Here is a 14,541-nt window from a genome sequence, read left to right as displayed (position 1 = left end):
TATCTTTTCTTCAGACTTTTTAAACATTTGTAATGTAAACAAATAAAAGATGGTGCCTTGCTGCTTCTTTGGTCTAGTAGAGTCATAGATGTGGAGGACCATCAAGTAGCATAATTTCAGATACACATACTGAGGAAACTATATGTGCTAAATTTCTAGCAGAAGAAAATATAAGGTGTCTGTGCCTATAGACATATGGCTACTATGACTGACATGGGCTTTAGGGTGGGCAGGCCAATGTTAGAAAAGACTTTGCAAAGTCTGACTGTGCAGGTGACAGTGAAATCAACTGTAAGTTGACTATGACCAATATCCAGTATCCACCCAGATGGGGTCATACAATCACATCAGCCATTCTGAAGAATCCGTATATGGAAAGATAATGTTTGGTCCCTATAAGCCACCAGTATCCTATATACAACTCAACTACTCTCAGCTAACATAACGCCCCCACACATGCAGATTGGACCAAAAGAGATTTTCCATTTGAAATTCTGAAGGCCAAAACTGACAGGAAATGGTGGTTCAGGCTCAGCCAACTAGTTATATTGTGTAACACTCAGTAAAAACATTAACTCAAGAATTGCATTCACATGCCGACATAACCTTTAAATGGTTTTATCTTTGATACCAGAGGTTTCATATTTGAGGGATGTGTGTGGCTTGAAAAATATAAAAAGGAACTTTCACTTTAAGTAATAACATTGACTTTGGCTCATTGAGACCCATTTATTGATATTACATGTCACAATCGTAACAACTGACCTTATCAAGAGCTTCTTGAACAATAGCCTCACTCTCATTATCTAGTGCCGAGGTAGCCATGTCGAGCAGGAGGATTCTGGGATTTCTAACCAGAGCTCGAGCAATGGCAATTCTCTGCTTCTGTCCTCCACTCATCTGCCCACCGCCTTCTCCAACAAGGGTGTCAAAATTCTAAAAGGAAATAAAAAGATACATTTTATTCAAACTAAAAACTGGTAACATTATAACCACCAAAAAAGGCTATGTGTGTCATTTCATGTATTTAAAGTGACACTAAACTCAGGAGCTGTAACTTAAATGTGCATTCAAGTACCCTAGCTGTTAACAAAAATGTATCTTCTTTGTGTATCACTCAGCTGAAGATCCTCAAATCATCTCTGTATTCATGCTGACACTGTCCTTCCTTCTGGGGGGGCTACTTTTGTTCCCTATGGTCCCTGTGTGTGTTGTAAAGTAGCCACCGCTCCAAGCTCATTCCCGTGATGGACTACAATCTCACATTTAGTTTACTAATTTGTATTGTGATTGTACCACCGCAGGAGCGATCTTGGACTATTTTACAACACACACAGGGGCCATAGGGGACAGAAGTAGTCACTTTCCAGAAGGAAGGACAGTGTCAGCATGAATACAGAGATGGTTTGAGGATCTACAGCTGAGTGATACATAAATAAGATACTTTTTGTTAATAGAGTACATTTATACATTTTTAAAATGTAACTCCTGAAATGTCACTTTAATTTTACATATTATGTCCGAAGAATGTTTTTGTAATGTGTGCCTTGCACATATATCAGCTGCAACTTACAAAGTGTATTTGATTATTTGATTGTCCGCTTAAAATAGCCAAAGGACATTATCCTCTTTTGGAATCAGATTAGAGTGCTTATTTAAATTGTAATCTGAAACATTACTCTGGCATTTGCACAAAAGCTTCTTTGCCTCATTTTACCTGTGGTAAATCCATGATGAAGTTGTAAGCATTTGCTTCTTTTGCCGCTTTTATAATGTCATCCATAGTGACCCCTTCTCGCCCATATTTAATGTTTTCAGCTATTGTGGTGGCAAACAAAACAGGTTCCTGCTCAACAATCCCAATTAAGGAGCGCAACCACTGAATGTTAAGTGTACGAATATCATGGCTGTCTAATGTCACCTGCAAAGTTATAAAAGCAAACACGGCTTCAATAATTCATGTATGAAAAAATTCATCATGTGTTGTTGTTTTTTGGCAAATTTTTTTTAAATGTGTATAATAATGTTATAGTGTACAACGTTGCAAAGAACTGTAGAAAGAGGAGAAAAAACAACAACTTACCTTTTGTATAAGTAAAATATTTTTTTTTTTTTAACCAGATAGGGCATCACTTATAAGATTAAAGATAATAGCTCTACTTAGACAATCATGAAAAGAAAAACACAGTTTAGATAATGGTTGGAATATCCTCTACTTCCAAAGAAAACCAGAGATATGTGAGAAGATTGAACATATTTTGCTTTTTTTCTAAAAGTTGTGGTGTTTTGTGTTCTTGACAAGGTCACACTTTATAGAAATAGAGGACATTATACTTATTTCAATAACATTGTTTTTTTAATTTACACAATTTAAAAAGAGAAATCATGTCATTTCTATACAATGTAAAAAGTTAAAGCAGAATATTTAGGACCTGTACAGTATCTTTGCATGGTCACTATACTCCATACTGTGTCTTGTAATTTTGTTTTATTTGGAGATGTGGCTTTCAACAGAGTATAACTTACCCTTTAAAACAGAAATGTATGTTTTTGGTGCAATGTGTGCAGAGCATGCTCCTTTTGCATTACAGCAAAGACCATGATAAATGTGTATTTAATGTCAGCCTCACCATTATTTTATCATCTTTTCTATGTTTCTGTGATGATATGAACCCATCTTCTTTTATTAATTGTCCCTGTCATCTTCCCTTAGTTAAAATTTAAAGAGGCCCTGTCAAATTACCATATCTTATGAACATCCTACCCTATGAACTGAATACATGTAGACAATAGGTGGTAGACGTACATACACTAGCATTATCTGCGGCACCAGTTTGAATGCTATTAGCGCTGCAATTCTGAAAATTGACACTTCCCAGAGCGTCAAACTTCTGGATTGTTCACAGTTGCTTCCCCCCTGTAGCAACAAAAGGCATATTTCCAACATTTATGAGACTTTTCTAAATGCTGCAAAAAAAACTGTGGCGTGACATAGAAGCCAGAGGGTAGGAGCAGCTGTAGATAGCCTTGTAGTCTGACACCCCGACACTCCCAAAACTGTTGTTACCAGAATTGTGGCATTGATATTTCTGCTTAGCAAGGAGAGTACCGTACATCTACTTCATATTGCCTACATGTATTTCGTTTATAGGGTATGATGCAGATACCAGGTATATTTATATAACTGCATTTTTGCTGATTGGTTGCATTTATAAAATATATATATTTTCCCCTTCATTTACTCAGCATCTAAATTTCTCAATTTCTTAAATAAGGCCTCAATAATACTTGCCATTATGATAATATGAGCATTGGTATTATAAATTGCTGGAACCAAGCACTTTGGAACAGTTGCCATTTTCAAATAGCATATCATTATAAAGACCTACCACCCTCAAGCCACCTGCCATCTAACATACAATACTATTAAGTACCGCAAAAAATAATTTTAGCCTAAAATCTCTGAATACACTCGCCACCCTATCTCATTCTGCCACAACTGCAGTGGAAAACAAAGGCCAATCCTGAAAAATGTGAGCAAGTTGAGGCACACAAATTTGTCCCTATGACCCTTAGGGTGTATAACTATGTATATATTTGTACGCTACATGGCGAAAAGCATATGGACACCCCTTTGAATTGAGGTCAGGTGCACAAAGCCATTCCCATAATTATCTAATTTGACTAATTTGATGTGGATGAGCCTAAGTGACCTACACAATGCCCTAACCTAACATTAACATTATTGAACTATTGGAAGAATTGCAGCACCACTAGTGAGCCAAGTCTTCTCATCCAGCTTTAGTTCCTGGACTCACAAATGCTAATTTCTCTAAATGGACACAGATACACTCAAAAATATTGGAGAAACCCTTTGCAGAAGAGGAAAGACTGTTACAGCTGCAAAGGTCAACTCCATATTAACACACATGGTTTTGGAATGGGATGTCCTACATGCTCATTTAGCTGTAATGGTCAGGTGTCTACAAACTTATAGATAGATAGATAGATAGATAGATAGATAGATAGATAGATAGATAGATAGATAGATAGATAGTTATCACAAATCAAATAAATATGTTTACCTTTCCATCTGTAGGGTCATAAAATCTTTGTATAAGCTGTACTGCAGAACTTTTTCCAGACCCACTTGGCCCAACAAAAGCTGTTGTCTGGCCAGGCTTTATGCAAATATTCAAATGGCTCAATATCTGTGGATGTTGGGAAGAGATACATTATTTCCTGCAACGCTGCTGTTATAGCCTGACTTATCTTCATACGTTTTTGATGGGATCAGCATTATTTGATTCCTGTCACTGTATGCATAGTAATAAAATATACCAATTAGCCACTCTTCCATAGCTGTCGCATTGAATTATTCCATGTATTGATCTCAAACAGATTTTACCATGAAGGGCCACTTTAAATAATGAATAAATCAATCTCACAAAGGTTCTCTTATTTCTGTGTGTCCTTTTAAGTTTGTTATAAATAACATTATTTATTGTTTTATTATTTTCCTCTAATTAATACCATTGATTCGATTTCCCGTTGGATATACAGCAATCAGTAACAGAAATTTTGATCAGACATGATATATGTATTCTAGTAAATGTTGGTAAGCCAATGCTCTTTCTGACAATTTTAAGTTAATGTATGTCAGCTTACACTTTTATGAGATATTGATCTGTGAAAATGATGTTTACACTTTCCTTTTTTTTAGTATAGAAAACACTTCAGCAATACATTTAGAAATGTGAGGGATGCTTGTTTATACACTATGCAAGACATTGTTTAAAGCAGACCTGGACCAAACCTGGGAAATTCAAACAAAACATAGGGTTATAAGGGTTATAAGGGTTGTCAAGATAAATGCTGATGGACTATGGGCTTGAGGTAATAGGCAAATGCAGCGTGCTTCTGAGATCATTCAGAATTCATTAAACGATACATATGACCTGCAGTTGGCCTCCTTCTGATCTGCATTTTACCTGCTTCAAACTGCTTTTTCAGTCCCATAGACAGTGTCAGAAAGCCAGAGCCAGAGTTCGAGTGTCGCGGTCTGTGCATGCGCAGGCGCCTGTTGTGGACCATAGAGCCATAATAGGAGCAGCGTCTTTGCAAGGACGTGCGCATGTACGTGCGCGTCACGCTCACGTTCATGCGCGTGTTTGTGCTCACGGGCACGCGCCGACGTGTCGTTTGAACAATTGGCGCCAACTGGGCTATAAAGGCTGTGTTCAGATATCCTCCTATGCTGTCAGATCGTCAGCTTCCTGTGTTCTGTGTTCCTGTGTTTTCTGTATCCTGATTACCCGTTACTGACCCGGCTTGGACTACTCTCTGTTGTTGCTTGCTCCCTGAAGACCCCGGCTTGTTTTTGACCTTGATTCTGCCTCACCCCTTGTACTGCATTGCTAGCTCATTGATGACCTCGGCCTGCTCGACGATCCTTCTGCCTTGTGTGTTCTGCTTCCAGCTTCCTCAGCTCATCGGATCTAAAGCCTTCTGGATCCTCTTCGGTGCATCCGCATCCTGCGTCCGGCCCGGATCTACGCACTGTCATCTCATCTCACAGACGCAACAGGCTAACCAGCCTCTGGCACCCTTTCCCCTCTGTGCCCCGGCGCCCCTGTAACCAATCCAGGTGCTCCGGGACCGGAACTGTGAGAGAGGCCGCCCTCCTCAACTCAGACTCCCCTAAGGTACGTGACAGATAGGGAGAGAAGTGGTTCTGACACCAAGGCCCTAAAAGTCAAAATTGGTCCCATTTTGCAAAGTTCCCTTATTGGTCACAGACCTGCCTATTACATTAAAGGAACACTAAAAAGAGTCTGGGTAAGGTAGATACAGTGCAAGGCTTATGTTTTACAAGTAAGGTCAACATTTACTTTTCTAGAACAAGTCATTGTTTTCACATAGAGGATTAATTAAAGGTAACCTCTAATTGTGTCTTTTTTCACCACATGCTCAGTTTTAATGTCCTAAGTATGTGACCAGGTTGCTCCAAGGCATTTAATGAACCTGGTATGAGGAGTAGCATACATACATACCGTTTTAAAATTGTGAACCTATTCTTGAAGCCTAACTATTGATTTAAAGTTGAACTTTGGGATAAGCAAGTATTGTTCAAATATAAAAGTCATGTCCTTTTTACTTGAATCGTGGTGTGCTTTGTGTATTTCCAACAGATATGTGCACATTGATCAGCAGGGCAAATAGAGTGTAAATCTCATGCTCTATTCAGACAAAAATACAAAAAAGACATAACTTTTACCCCTTCCCTACCTTATGCACAACTAAACAGATACCCTCATTCATATGGTTAGTTTACCTTCCTTCTCATTCTAAATAGCCACACAGTTGACAAGAGTGGATACCAACAAACTGAACTAAATAGCATAATCAGGGGGCTAGGTTTCTCACCAAAAATAATTCCCATAACAGATGCTCCAGAAATTCTAAACCCATACCACATAGTTTACAAAACACTAACTCATTGTTTAAATACATCATGCTCCTTAATGAAAACTGCCATTTTGTTCTTTGATTTGTATTTAATACCGTGTTCAACAGATGAATTTTGACATACCACCATCTAGGACCCCCAATGTTTATGTCATACAGTACCTTTACTTCTGGCCTTGATGGATAATGGAAGTTCACATTGTGGAACTCAATAACTCCCTTAACTTGATCTAGTTTGTGGCCTTCTTCAGACATACAGTCAATAATTGGCTTCTTCAAAAGAACATACAAATGCCAGAGTTATTACCATTGATTTGGTGGCATTCAGTTCAAACAGATTTAAAAAACTGAGTACATTCAAAAATATATTTATCAGTTTAATATCTGAAATATATGTTGTGTTAAAGAATAGACATACAATATAGTAAAAACATTCATGTTATAAGGCAGTGGACACACAAGAGAATCGTGATGGAAAAAGAAGAGCAGAGCAGAAAATAATTGTTAGTTGTTTTGAATGGCCAATTCACCTAAACCTAATATTCCAATAACGGGATGACTCTAGTGTACGGAATTACAGTTTGAGTGCTCCTGTAACAGTATAGGAGCTTTAGGCTTGTGTCGATGGCATTAGTTTGCCATCACTTCTGAGATCATTCGAAAATTCATTGACATGTGCATTTGACCTTCAGTTGACTTTTTCCTCACCTACATAGTTACATAGTTACATAGTATTTGGGGTTGAATAAAGACTTACGTCCATCAAGTCCAACCCATATAGGTCCACGCATCATCTCATTCTTAGGGATACTGGTATCCCTGGATATTACGGTCCCTTAAGAAATTGTCCAAACGTTTCTTGAACAAATCTACACTCTTGGCTGAAATCACTGCCGATGGCAGTGAGTTCCCTACCTTAACCGCTCTTACTGTAAAGAACCCTCTTCGCCCATTGTGCTGGAATTTGTTCTCCACCAACTTCAGGTGGTGGCCTCTAGTCTTTGTAATGGAGTTAATCTCAAACAGTTTGTTGCCAATGTTGCTGTCACCATTGAACATCTTGTACATGAAAATCATATCCCCCCTTAATCTCCTTAATTCCAGCGTAAACAAGTTTAAGGTCAGAAGCTTTTTCTCATAGCTCTGGTCCTCCATTCCCCTAATTAGTTTTGTTGCCCTCCGCTAGACTCTCTCCAATTCAAGGACATCCCTTCTCAGTACCGGCGACCAAAACTGGACCGCGTATTCCAGATGTGGCCGAACCAACGATCTATATAGATGCACAATTATAGACTTGTCCCTGCAATACATCCCCTTCTTAATACAGGACAAGACCCTGCTAGCTTTGTTTACCGCAGCTTGGCACTGCAAGCTACCATTCAGTTTGTGGTCTACAATGACCCCCAAATCTTTTTCTATTTCTGACTTCCCTAGCGGCATACCCATGATTGTATAGCCTATTTGTTTATTTTTATGTCCAAAGTACATTACTTTGCATTTATCGACATTAAACCTCATCTGCCATAGTATTGCCCACTCCCCTATTTTATCCAGGTCCTCCTGCAATTTTATAGTGTCACAATCCGTTTCTAGTACCCTCCCTATTTTAGTATCGTCTGCAAACACGGAAACATGGCTATTTATTCCCTCCCCAATGTCATTAATGAATAGGTTGAACAGTATCGGACCCAGCACAGATCCTTGAGGCACACCGCTCATTACCTACATCCCATAAACTTCTATGGGAATGCAAAACCCACTTGAAGTGAACACAATTCCATTCACACAGGATCTTAGATGTGCAGAGACATCACTAGAGCTCTCTAGAGGAATAGGAGGCCTTTCAGGGGCAGATATTGTGCTTAAAAACAAGGGAGCCGGGCCAAGTAATTTACCAAGTAATTTAAGGATGATATGTATAGTGGTAAATTTGCGCTGATATGTATAGTGGTAAATAGAGTTTGACTTTATACGCCAGGACCTAAAAAAATATTGTAATATCTACTTTGAGTTGATCAGCCCTTTAACACCCTATAAACAAAAAAAGTCATAAAAAAAGCGAAAAAAACTTTTATAACAAAAGTTTAGACAGAGCTTGAGATGTGATCTGAATACTGACCTTCTCTATTGTTTCATATATAATTGTAGCAGCAGCTCTGCCAGAAGCAAATGCTTCCAAACATGGAGAGGCCTGACCCAAATTCATAGCGGCAACTAAAATACCAAAGAATACCTAAAGAGTGAAAAAAAATAGTTATCAAAGTATATAAACAGTTGGAGTTTTTTTTTTATTATTAACTTTAGGACTGGATTTAAAGTTGCTTTCATTACTCTGGAAATTGTTATCTCTATTTGTCAACACTATGGTCAGATTATGTTGGGGGTTTAATGACTTATGTATAGATGAATGATAATTTTACTATCACGTCCGGTGGTCAGACCACAGTGGGAGGTGTATTGTCATGCATATGTTTAGAATGTAATTACGACTTATTTTAGGGGTTCTATTGTTGGGTGTTATTAACCTGTACCTTAACACTTAATATTACTCTTAAACTTAACCTGATTCTGATACTTACCCCTTTACCTCACTACTTAACCTAACCCTTACAACTGACCCTTAACTTGCACTCTAAATATTACCATATGCCTTAACTTTAGTCCCAAACCAATGATCCTAATCTAATATAACCCTTATATTATGTGTAGCAGTAAATTATCAACTAGAGTAACATATTTACTGTCAACGGGTAAGTATGTTGCTGTAGGAGTCAATTTACTGCTGCCCAATGTCGTAACGCTGAAAATTAATAATTCATAGCATTTGTTTAAAAGAAGTAACAAAATATCTCTGGAAACTGAAAGTGTTATAAACACAAGGGGGGATTTATCAAAACTGGAGCCGACAAAATCTGGAACTGCTGTGCATGGCAACCAATCAGCTTCTATCTTTCATTTTCAAATCTTAATTGAACAAACTGAAGAGAAAAGCTGATTGGTTGCCATGCATAGCTGCTCCAGATTTTGTCTGCTCCAGTTTTGATACATTTCCCCCACAGTGTTTTAATAAAATTAAATCAACAGGTTTTTTGTCCCTGTAATTCAAGTTACCTGCAGCAGACTTCCAGGTGTCAATTCCTTTGTTTCAATGACAAGCTTGGATCCATACCAAAATGCTAGAGAGTAGCACAGGAATATAATGCACCACATGTACCCTTGGAAAAATCCAATGATTGTACCTTTCCTAATACCCCAGGCCTGGGCAGACACCAAGTTTTTGTCATACCTGTCAAAGATATAAGCATTGACATTTAAATTGCATATACATTATTTAATTCATGACCAAATTAATGGGAAGACAACCAAAATTCAGTCATGGCTATTTTTGGTTAGAGGGTAGCCATTCAGGCAATCAATGTTCATTCCAACTGACTTTCTAAGACAGTAAAAATGATCACATTTTTAGGCAAAAAAGCCCCTAACTCACTCACAATGATGTTTAAGAAAAGCTAAACTGAGAAAAATATGTGTGGTGTTTGCTTGGCTGTGAAGCTGTTCCAATAAATGCAATACTTGAGTGCCTAACCCAAAAATCAACAAGCAAATCAAGAGTTCCTTCTTTGACATTAGTTTCTTGTTCCAAGTCTCAAATCTAGAAAGCACTATAGCCAGTGGCAGTCAGTCAACTTGCATTTTCAGGAGATCAGCAATGGCAGTGACTGGTTTTCTCAGTACAGGTTTGCTTTCAGGCATTTTAGACAGAAAAAAAGACAAACCATCAATGCAAAAAGTTAGGTTCATGCATTAAAAGTTATCTGCAATGATCAACATCAACGAATTAAAAATATTTTAGAAACACAGATTAATCGCCAGGGGCTTTTTCTTTAATAGCTCACTCTCTATAACCATCTCATTCATGCATTTAAATTTAATGTAAAACATTATTATAGAAATAGGAGAAACGTGAATCCTTTTGCTAGATATACAATTATGGTAATTATATATAGAGCTATACATAAGAGCTGGGACAAACAAAGAGGTCAAATAAAGAGATGGACAGAAGGATTTCCATTAAAAGAGAGACAGGAGAGGTCTAATGATTCAGCCATATTGTGGGCTGTAACAATATAATTTCTTTTTAGTATTAGTAACCTTGCGGTCACCATGGTTACCTTTCAACTTCTCTTTTCTCTCCACCAAAAGCTGCTACAGTCCGAATAGAAGAAAGAACCTCATCTGCCACAGAACCGGCTTCAGCGTAGGCTTTTAGCTCTCTGCCTGTCAGTCGCGCGACAGCCTGCAATTAAAGGAGCAATGGGAATATGGGTAAGTACATTTATCTTAAGCTGTCTATCTCTATTGGTATCAATCATAAACTAGCATCATACATGCACATTTGTGACATGTTTTCTAATCCTAGGTAACAGGTTCCTTTTCCATCTATTAAGCTATCTATTTATGGCTATGGCATGGTGTGGTGTACCTGGGAGCATGTCATGCATCTTAGAACCCTAATCCAGTCCAATTTTGTTCTTAAATCTGGGTAGAGCAAGGAAAGGTTTGGCCCGCTGCTTGATTTTTATTGCTATCCAAATACAAGTGGGTGATAAATAGCGATTGTGGTGACTCATGTCTTGATAGGTGTCTTAGATGGATACGTATCTTAAAACAAAGTCACCGGGATATAGGGTGGGACCTTGAGTGTGACAAACCCAGGTTTGTATGTATAGTGGCCAAGGAAACTTGAACAGAAGTTCCGTGCATAAAAGTCCACTTTTTTGTATTTTTTAAAAATACAACTAATTTCAGGGGTTTGTCAAACGTGTTGGCTGCTTGTTTACAAAAAAGACTTTTATCATTGAAATATATGTTGAAAATGTTTTGTTGCTCCTTTTAAACCAGGTTTGTATTGCTGTCTATTCTCCAGTGAAGAGATTTCCCCCCAATTTCTTTACCAGTAACATGGCTTGTAGAGATAGGAAAGGATGGGGCAAAGACAGTAAAAGAGGAAATGAACTGTACCAAAAAGGCATGCAGAAAGACTAGTCACTAGTATAGCCTGTGGTATCCCTGCAGCTGATCTTTTCCCTGTTACTGAGTTACCATGCGTTGTTCTGCACTGTGACTCTTTTTTGGAGGTGGCCATCTTAATACAGGCAGGGCTTTGCATTCTCATGTCAGAGCCTCCATGAAATGTCACTGCAAATCTCCTGAGACTAGTGGTTAGAGGCAGCAGTGCCAAAGATCTCACACTGCAGATATAGTTATGAAGCTGTATGTACAGGAGAGCCTTGGCACATTGACATACCAGGAAGTACACTGCAATTGTTTAGAGAAAATAAAAGACAAAAGGTAGATTTTTTAGGGTACTGCTTAGGCACAATTAGCATTTCTAAATATTCCCTATACAATAGCAAATCTTAGCTTCTTGAGTTCAGCTTAACTTTAATTAGCAAAGAGGTGAGAGTTTAGACTCTCTGTGAGGCTTCTATTTCTGTCTGTGTCCTATTGTCCCAGAGAGCAATATTTTTTTCATATGTTGGGGCACAGGGATAAAAAGCATCTCTCCAACAAAAAATAGCCAGCAATAAACTGACATTTGAACCCCTTCCCTACTACATTATAAGGTAAAAGATAAGGTTTGCTTTGCCTGGATTTGGGCTTTGAGTATCTTAAGGGAACCAGGGTTTACTGAACTAAGTGAATCTTGAAATCTTTGTAAACTTCATATGTTTCTGTAAAGTGTTCATTTTCAGTTTTCTTGAATATGTCTATGTCAATTTGTGAAGAATGATAGAGTTCATCCTGACAACCTTAAAGGAGAACTATGAGATGAGTGATTTCCACTCACCTCATAGTTCTAGCCGACCTGTGACATTGAGACTGTCACAGGTCGGCTCAGTAGATCGGGAGGTGAGCGAACACATACCGGGTTCGCTCACATCTCGATCCTGCTGGGGCTGGATTCCCCTCTCCCCGCTCCGATCTGCCAGCGCTGACTGGCAGAACGGACGGGGGAGGGAGCGGGGGAGGGGGCGGGTACAGCTGGCTCTGCCTCTAGATAGCCAGAGCCAGCTGTCACTCATGCAGCTGGGCGGATCCTGACGTCCCGACGTCCAGGTCGGGATCCGCTCCGGCTGCGGCGTCTCAGTATACCGCAATGCACACAGGGACCATGGGGAACAAAAGTAGCCACCCTCCAGAAGGGTCCAGCATTGTAAAGCATTTTTGTGCATTGCATAAAATGCAGACATGCTACACTTTTTACATACTCAGACCAAAGCACTTGTATAGTGTGAACAGGACACGTATAGAACAATTGTTCTCTCAGAGTTCTTTTCATGGAGCTAAGTTGATCAGCGTAGATCAAATCAGCTCAGATCACTTGGTATGAACATTGGTATGAACATTCATTTTTAAACTGGCTGTAGGCCTCCAAAGAGGGGCAAGAGGGCCACATGTAGCCCATAAAACTCTAGGTTGACATGCCTGGCAGAAGGCACTTGGAACTAATTACACTCCAACCGTTGTGGGTCAATTGTGGCTGGCAGTCTGGACAATTCGTTTCACAACAACTGGCAGGTCATTGCTAGGATAAACTAAACAGAGTTCTGCTTTTAGCAATAAGCAGTAATGTTCCCTGTGTTAGACAACCAGCTGAACTATAATGAGTTATATAACCAGATAAGATAAGGCACAAACTGTACTCAGTAACATCCCTATGACACAAATAGCTGTCCACCTTTCTGAGAAGAAAACCAAATGGATATAATTGAACATTTAATAATGGAAAGAATCAGATAAAGAATTAAATAAAGAAGCAATCCATTATTCTTTAGTTATCCACCAATATAATGTAGGAAGTTGTTACCTGTATTTTTAATACGTCTATATATTATGCAGCCCTTAACTTACATAATATATATCAGTCAATGCCACAGTAAAGTGTACTGTCCAAGGTCCCCAGTACTAGACTTTGACTTAAGAGCAGTTTGTCATGTAAGGGTTGAAGCTTAAAGGGAAATAACACCTTTTAGAAAATAATAAATGCACGCTTCTTCATGAAAGAAAAAAATTACATTTAATTTTTTATTTTTTTTGCATTGGAGCCAGTATAGCATTGCAACTGCAATCAGTGGATTGTGGGTGCAGTGCTCTTCTTCCTGCAGATTCTTGCTCACATCCATGTATGTACTGAGGTACGGACATTCAGAAGTGACCATGTTTCATGCTATACCCTGAATATGGGTGTAACATGAGACATAGTCAGAAAAGTAAACTTAACCTTTAAAGCAAGCTTTGACCACTCAGGGCAAACTAGGAGTGGAGGAGAGCCAAGGCAGACCAAGGGCACAGGAGATTGCAAGGTTTCAGGAACCTGGAGGCTTGGACAGCCAACACAATAACATATGCAAGAGGTGATGGTGGCAGTTTGAACATTTGCTGCATTGTACCTGGGCCAGGGTGGTGAAATTTACCATATATTAAATATTTTATGCATGTTTATTAATGCTGAATTTGACATTTATGTGCTTTGGTACAGTTTCAGAAATAATTTGTATGGAGGAACATGTGACTTAATTCATCTGACAGTGCTTGCCTAATCAGAGCTGTCAAAGGGGAAGGTTACAGTCAAGTGTAAGCTATGACTTGTAGCTTACCCAGAGCTTTCCTTCCACTCTCAGAATGGATATGTTCTGTAGTGAAGCGAAGGTGTGTATGTTGCTGGGGAGCACCTCATAAAGTAAACCTCTTATGTTGCCCTTCAATGGCACAGGATTGCTTAAGAATGAAGAAACATGGAGCAGCTCTACCATCTTGTCTCCAATCCTGCTGCTTGAACCTCGGTGCCTGGTAAAGCTTCTGCAGGAGCCTTCATTTAGCAATAGATAAAAAACCAGCACTCGCAAGGGGATCCGTCCATCCAATACGTTATTTGCAAAAAGGCATAAAAGCAGCAAACTAACAAATGCTTACATGTTTTAGCCTTTTAGCCATCAAACTGGGCCTTAGTCAGATTCCCCTTGCGATTGCCGTGTTTTTAGCTATTGATCAGTGAAGGCTCTGGCGGAA

General features: G+C 38.9%; 1 protein-coding gene across 1 annotated transcript in view; it reads right to left on the bottom strand.

Moving 5' to 3' along the window:
- LOC108796979 (bile salt export pump-like) overlaps positions 1-14,541 on the bottom strand; it is an 81,111-nt gene that overhangs the window by 41,894 nt on the left and 24,676 nt on the right. The window contains exons 11-17 of the mRNA XM_018568547.1: positions 10,641-10,765; positions 9,580-9,754; positions 8,588-8,701; positions 6,631-6,741; positions 4,086-4,211; positions 1,718-1,921; positions 766-936 (exon numbers count right to left, since the gene is read on the bottom strand). Coding sequence (XP_018424049.1) covers positions 766-936; positions 1,718-1,921; positions 4,086-4,211; positions 6,631-6,741; positions 8,588-8,701; positions 9,580-9,754; positions 10,641-10,765 — 1,026 coding nt within the window. The remainder of the gene's footprint in view (positions 1-765; positions 937-1,717; positions 1,922-4,085; positions 4,212-6,630; positions 6,742-8,587; positions 8,702-9,579; positions 9,755-10,640; positions 10,766-14,541) is intronic.

This window comes from Nanorana parkeri, unplaced genomic scaffold, assembly GCF_000935625.1.
Source record: "Nanorana parkeri isolate BGI_ZX_2015 unplaced genomic scaffold, ASM93562v1 scaffold1206, whole genome shotgun sequence".
Taxonomy (NCBI): domain Eukaryota; kingdom Metazoa; phylum Chordata; class Amphibia; order Anura; family Dicroglossidae; genus Nanorana; species Nanorana parkeri.
The sequence above is the reverse complement of the archived record's forward strand: the minus strand, read 5'-3'. Positions and strand labels throughout refer to the sequence as shown.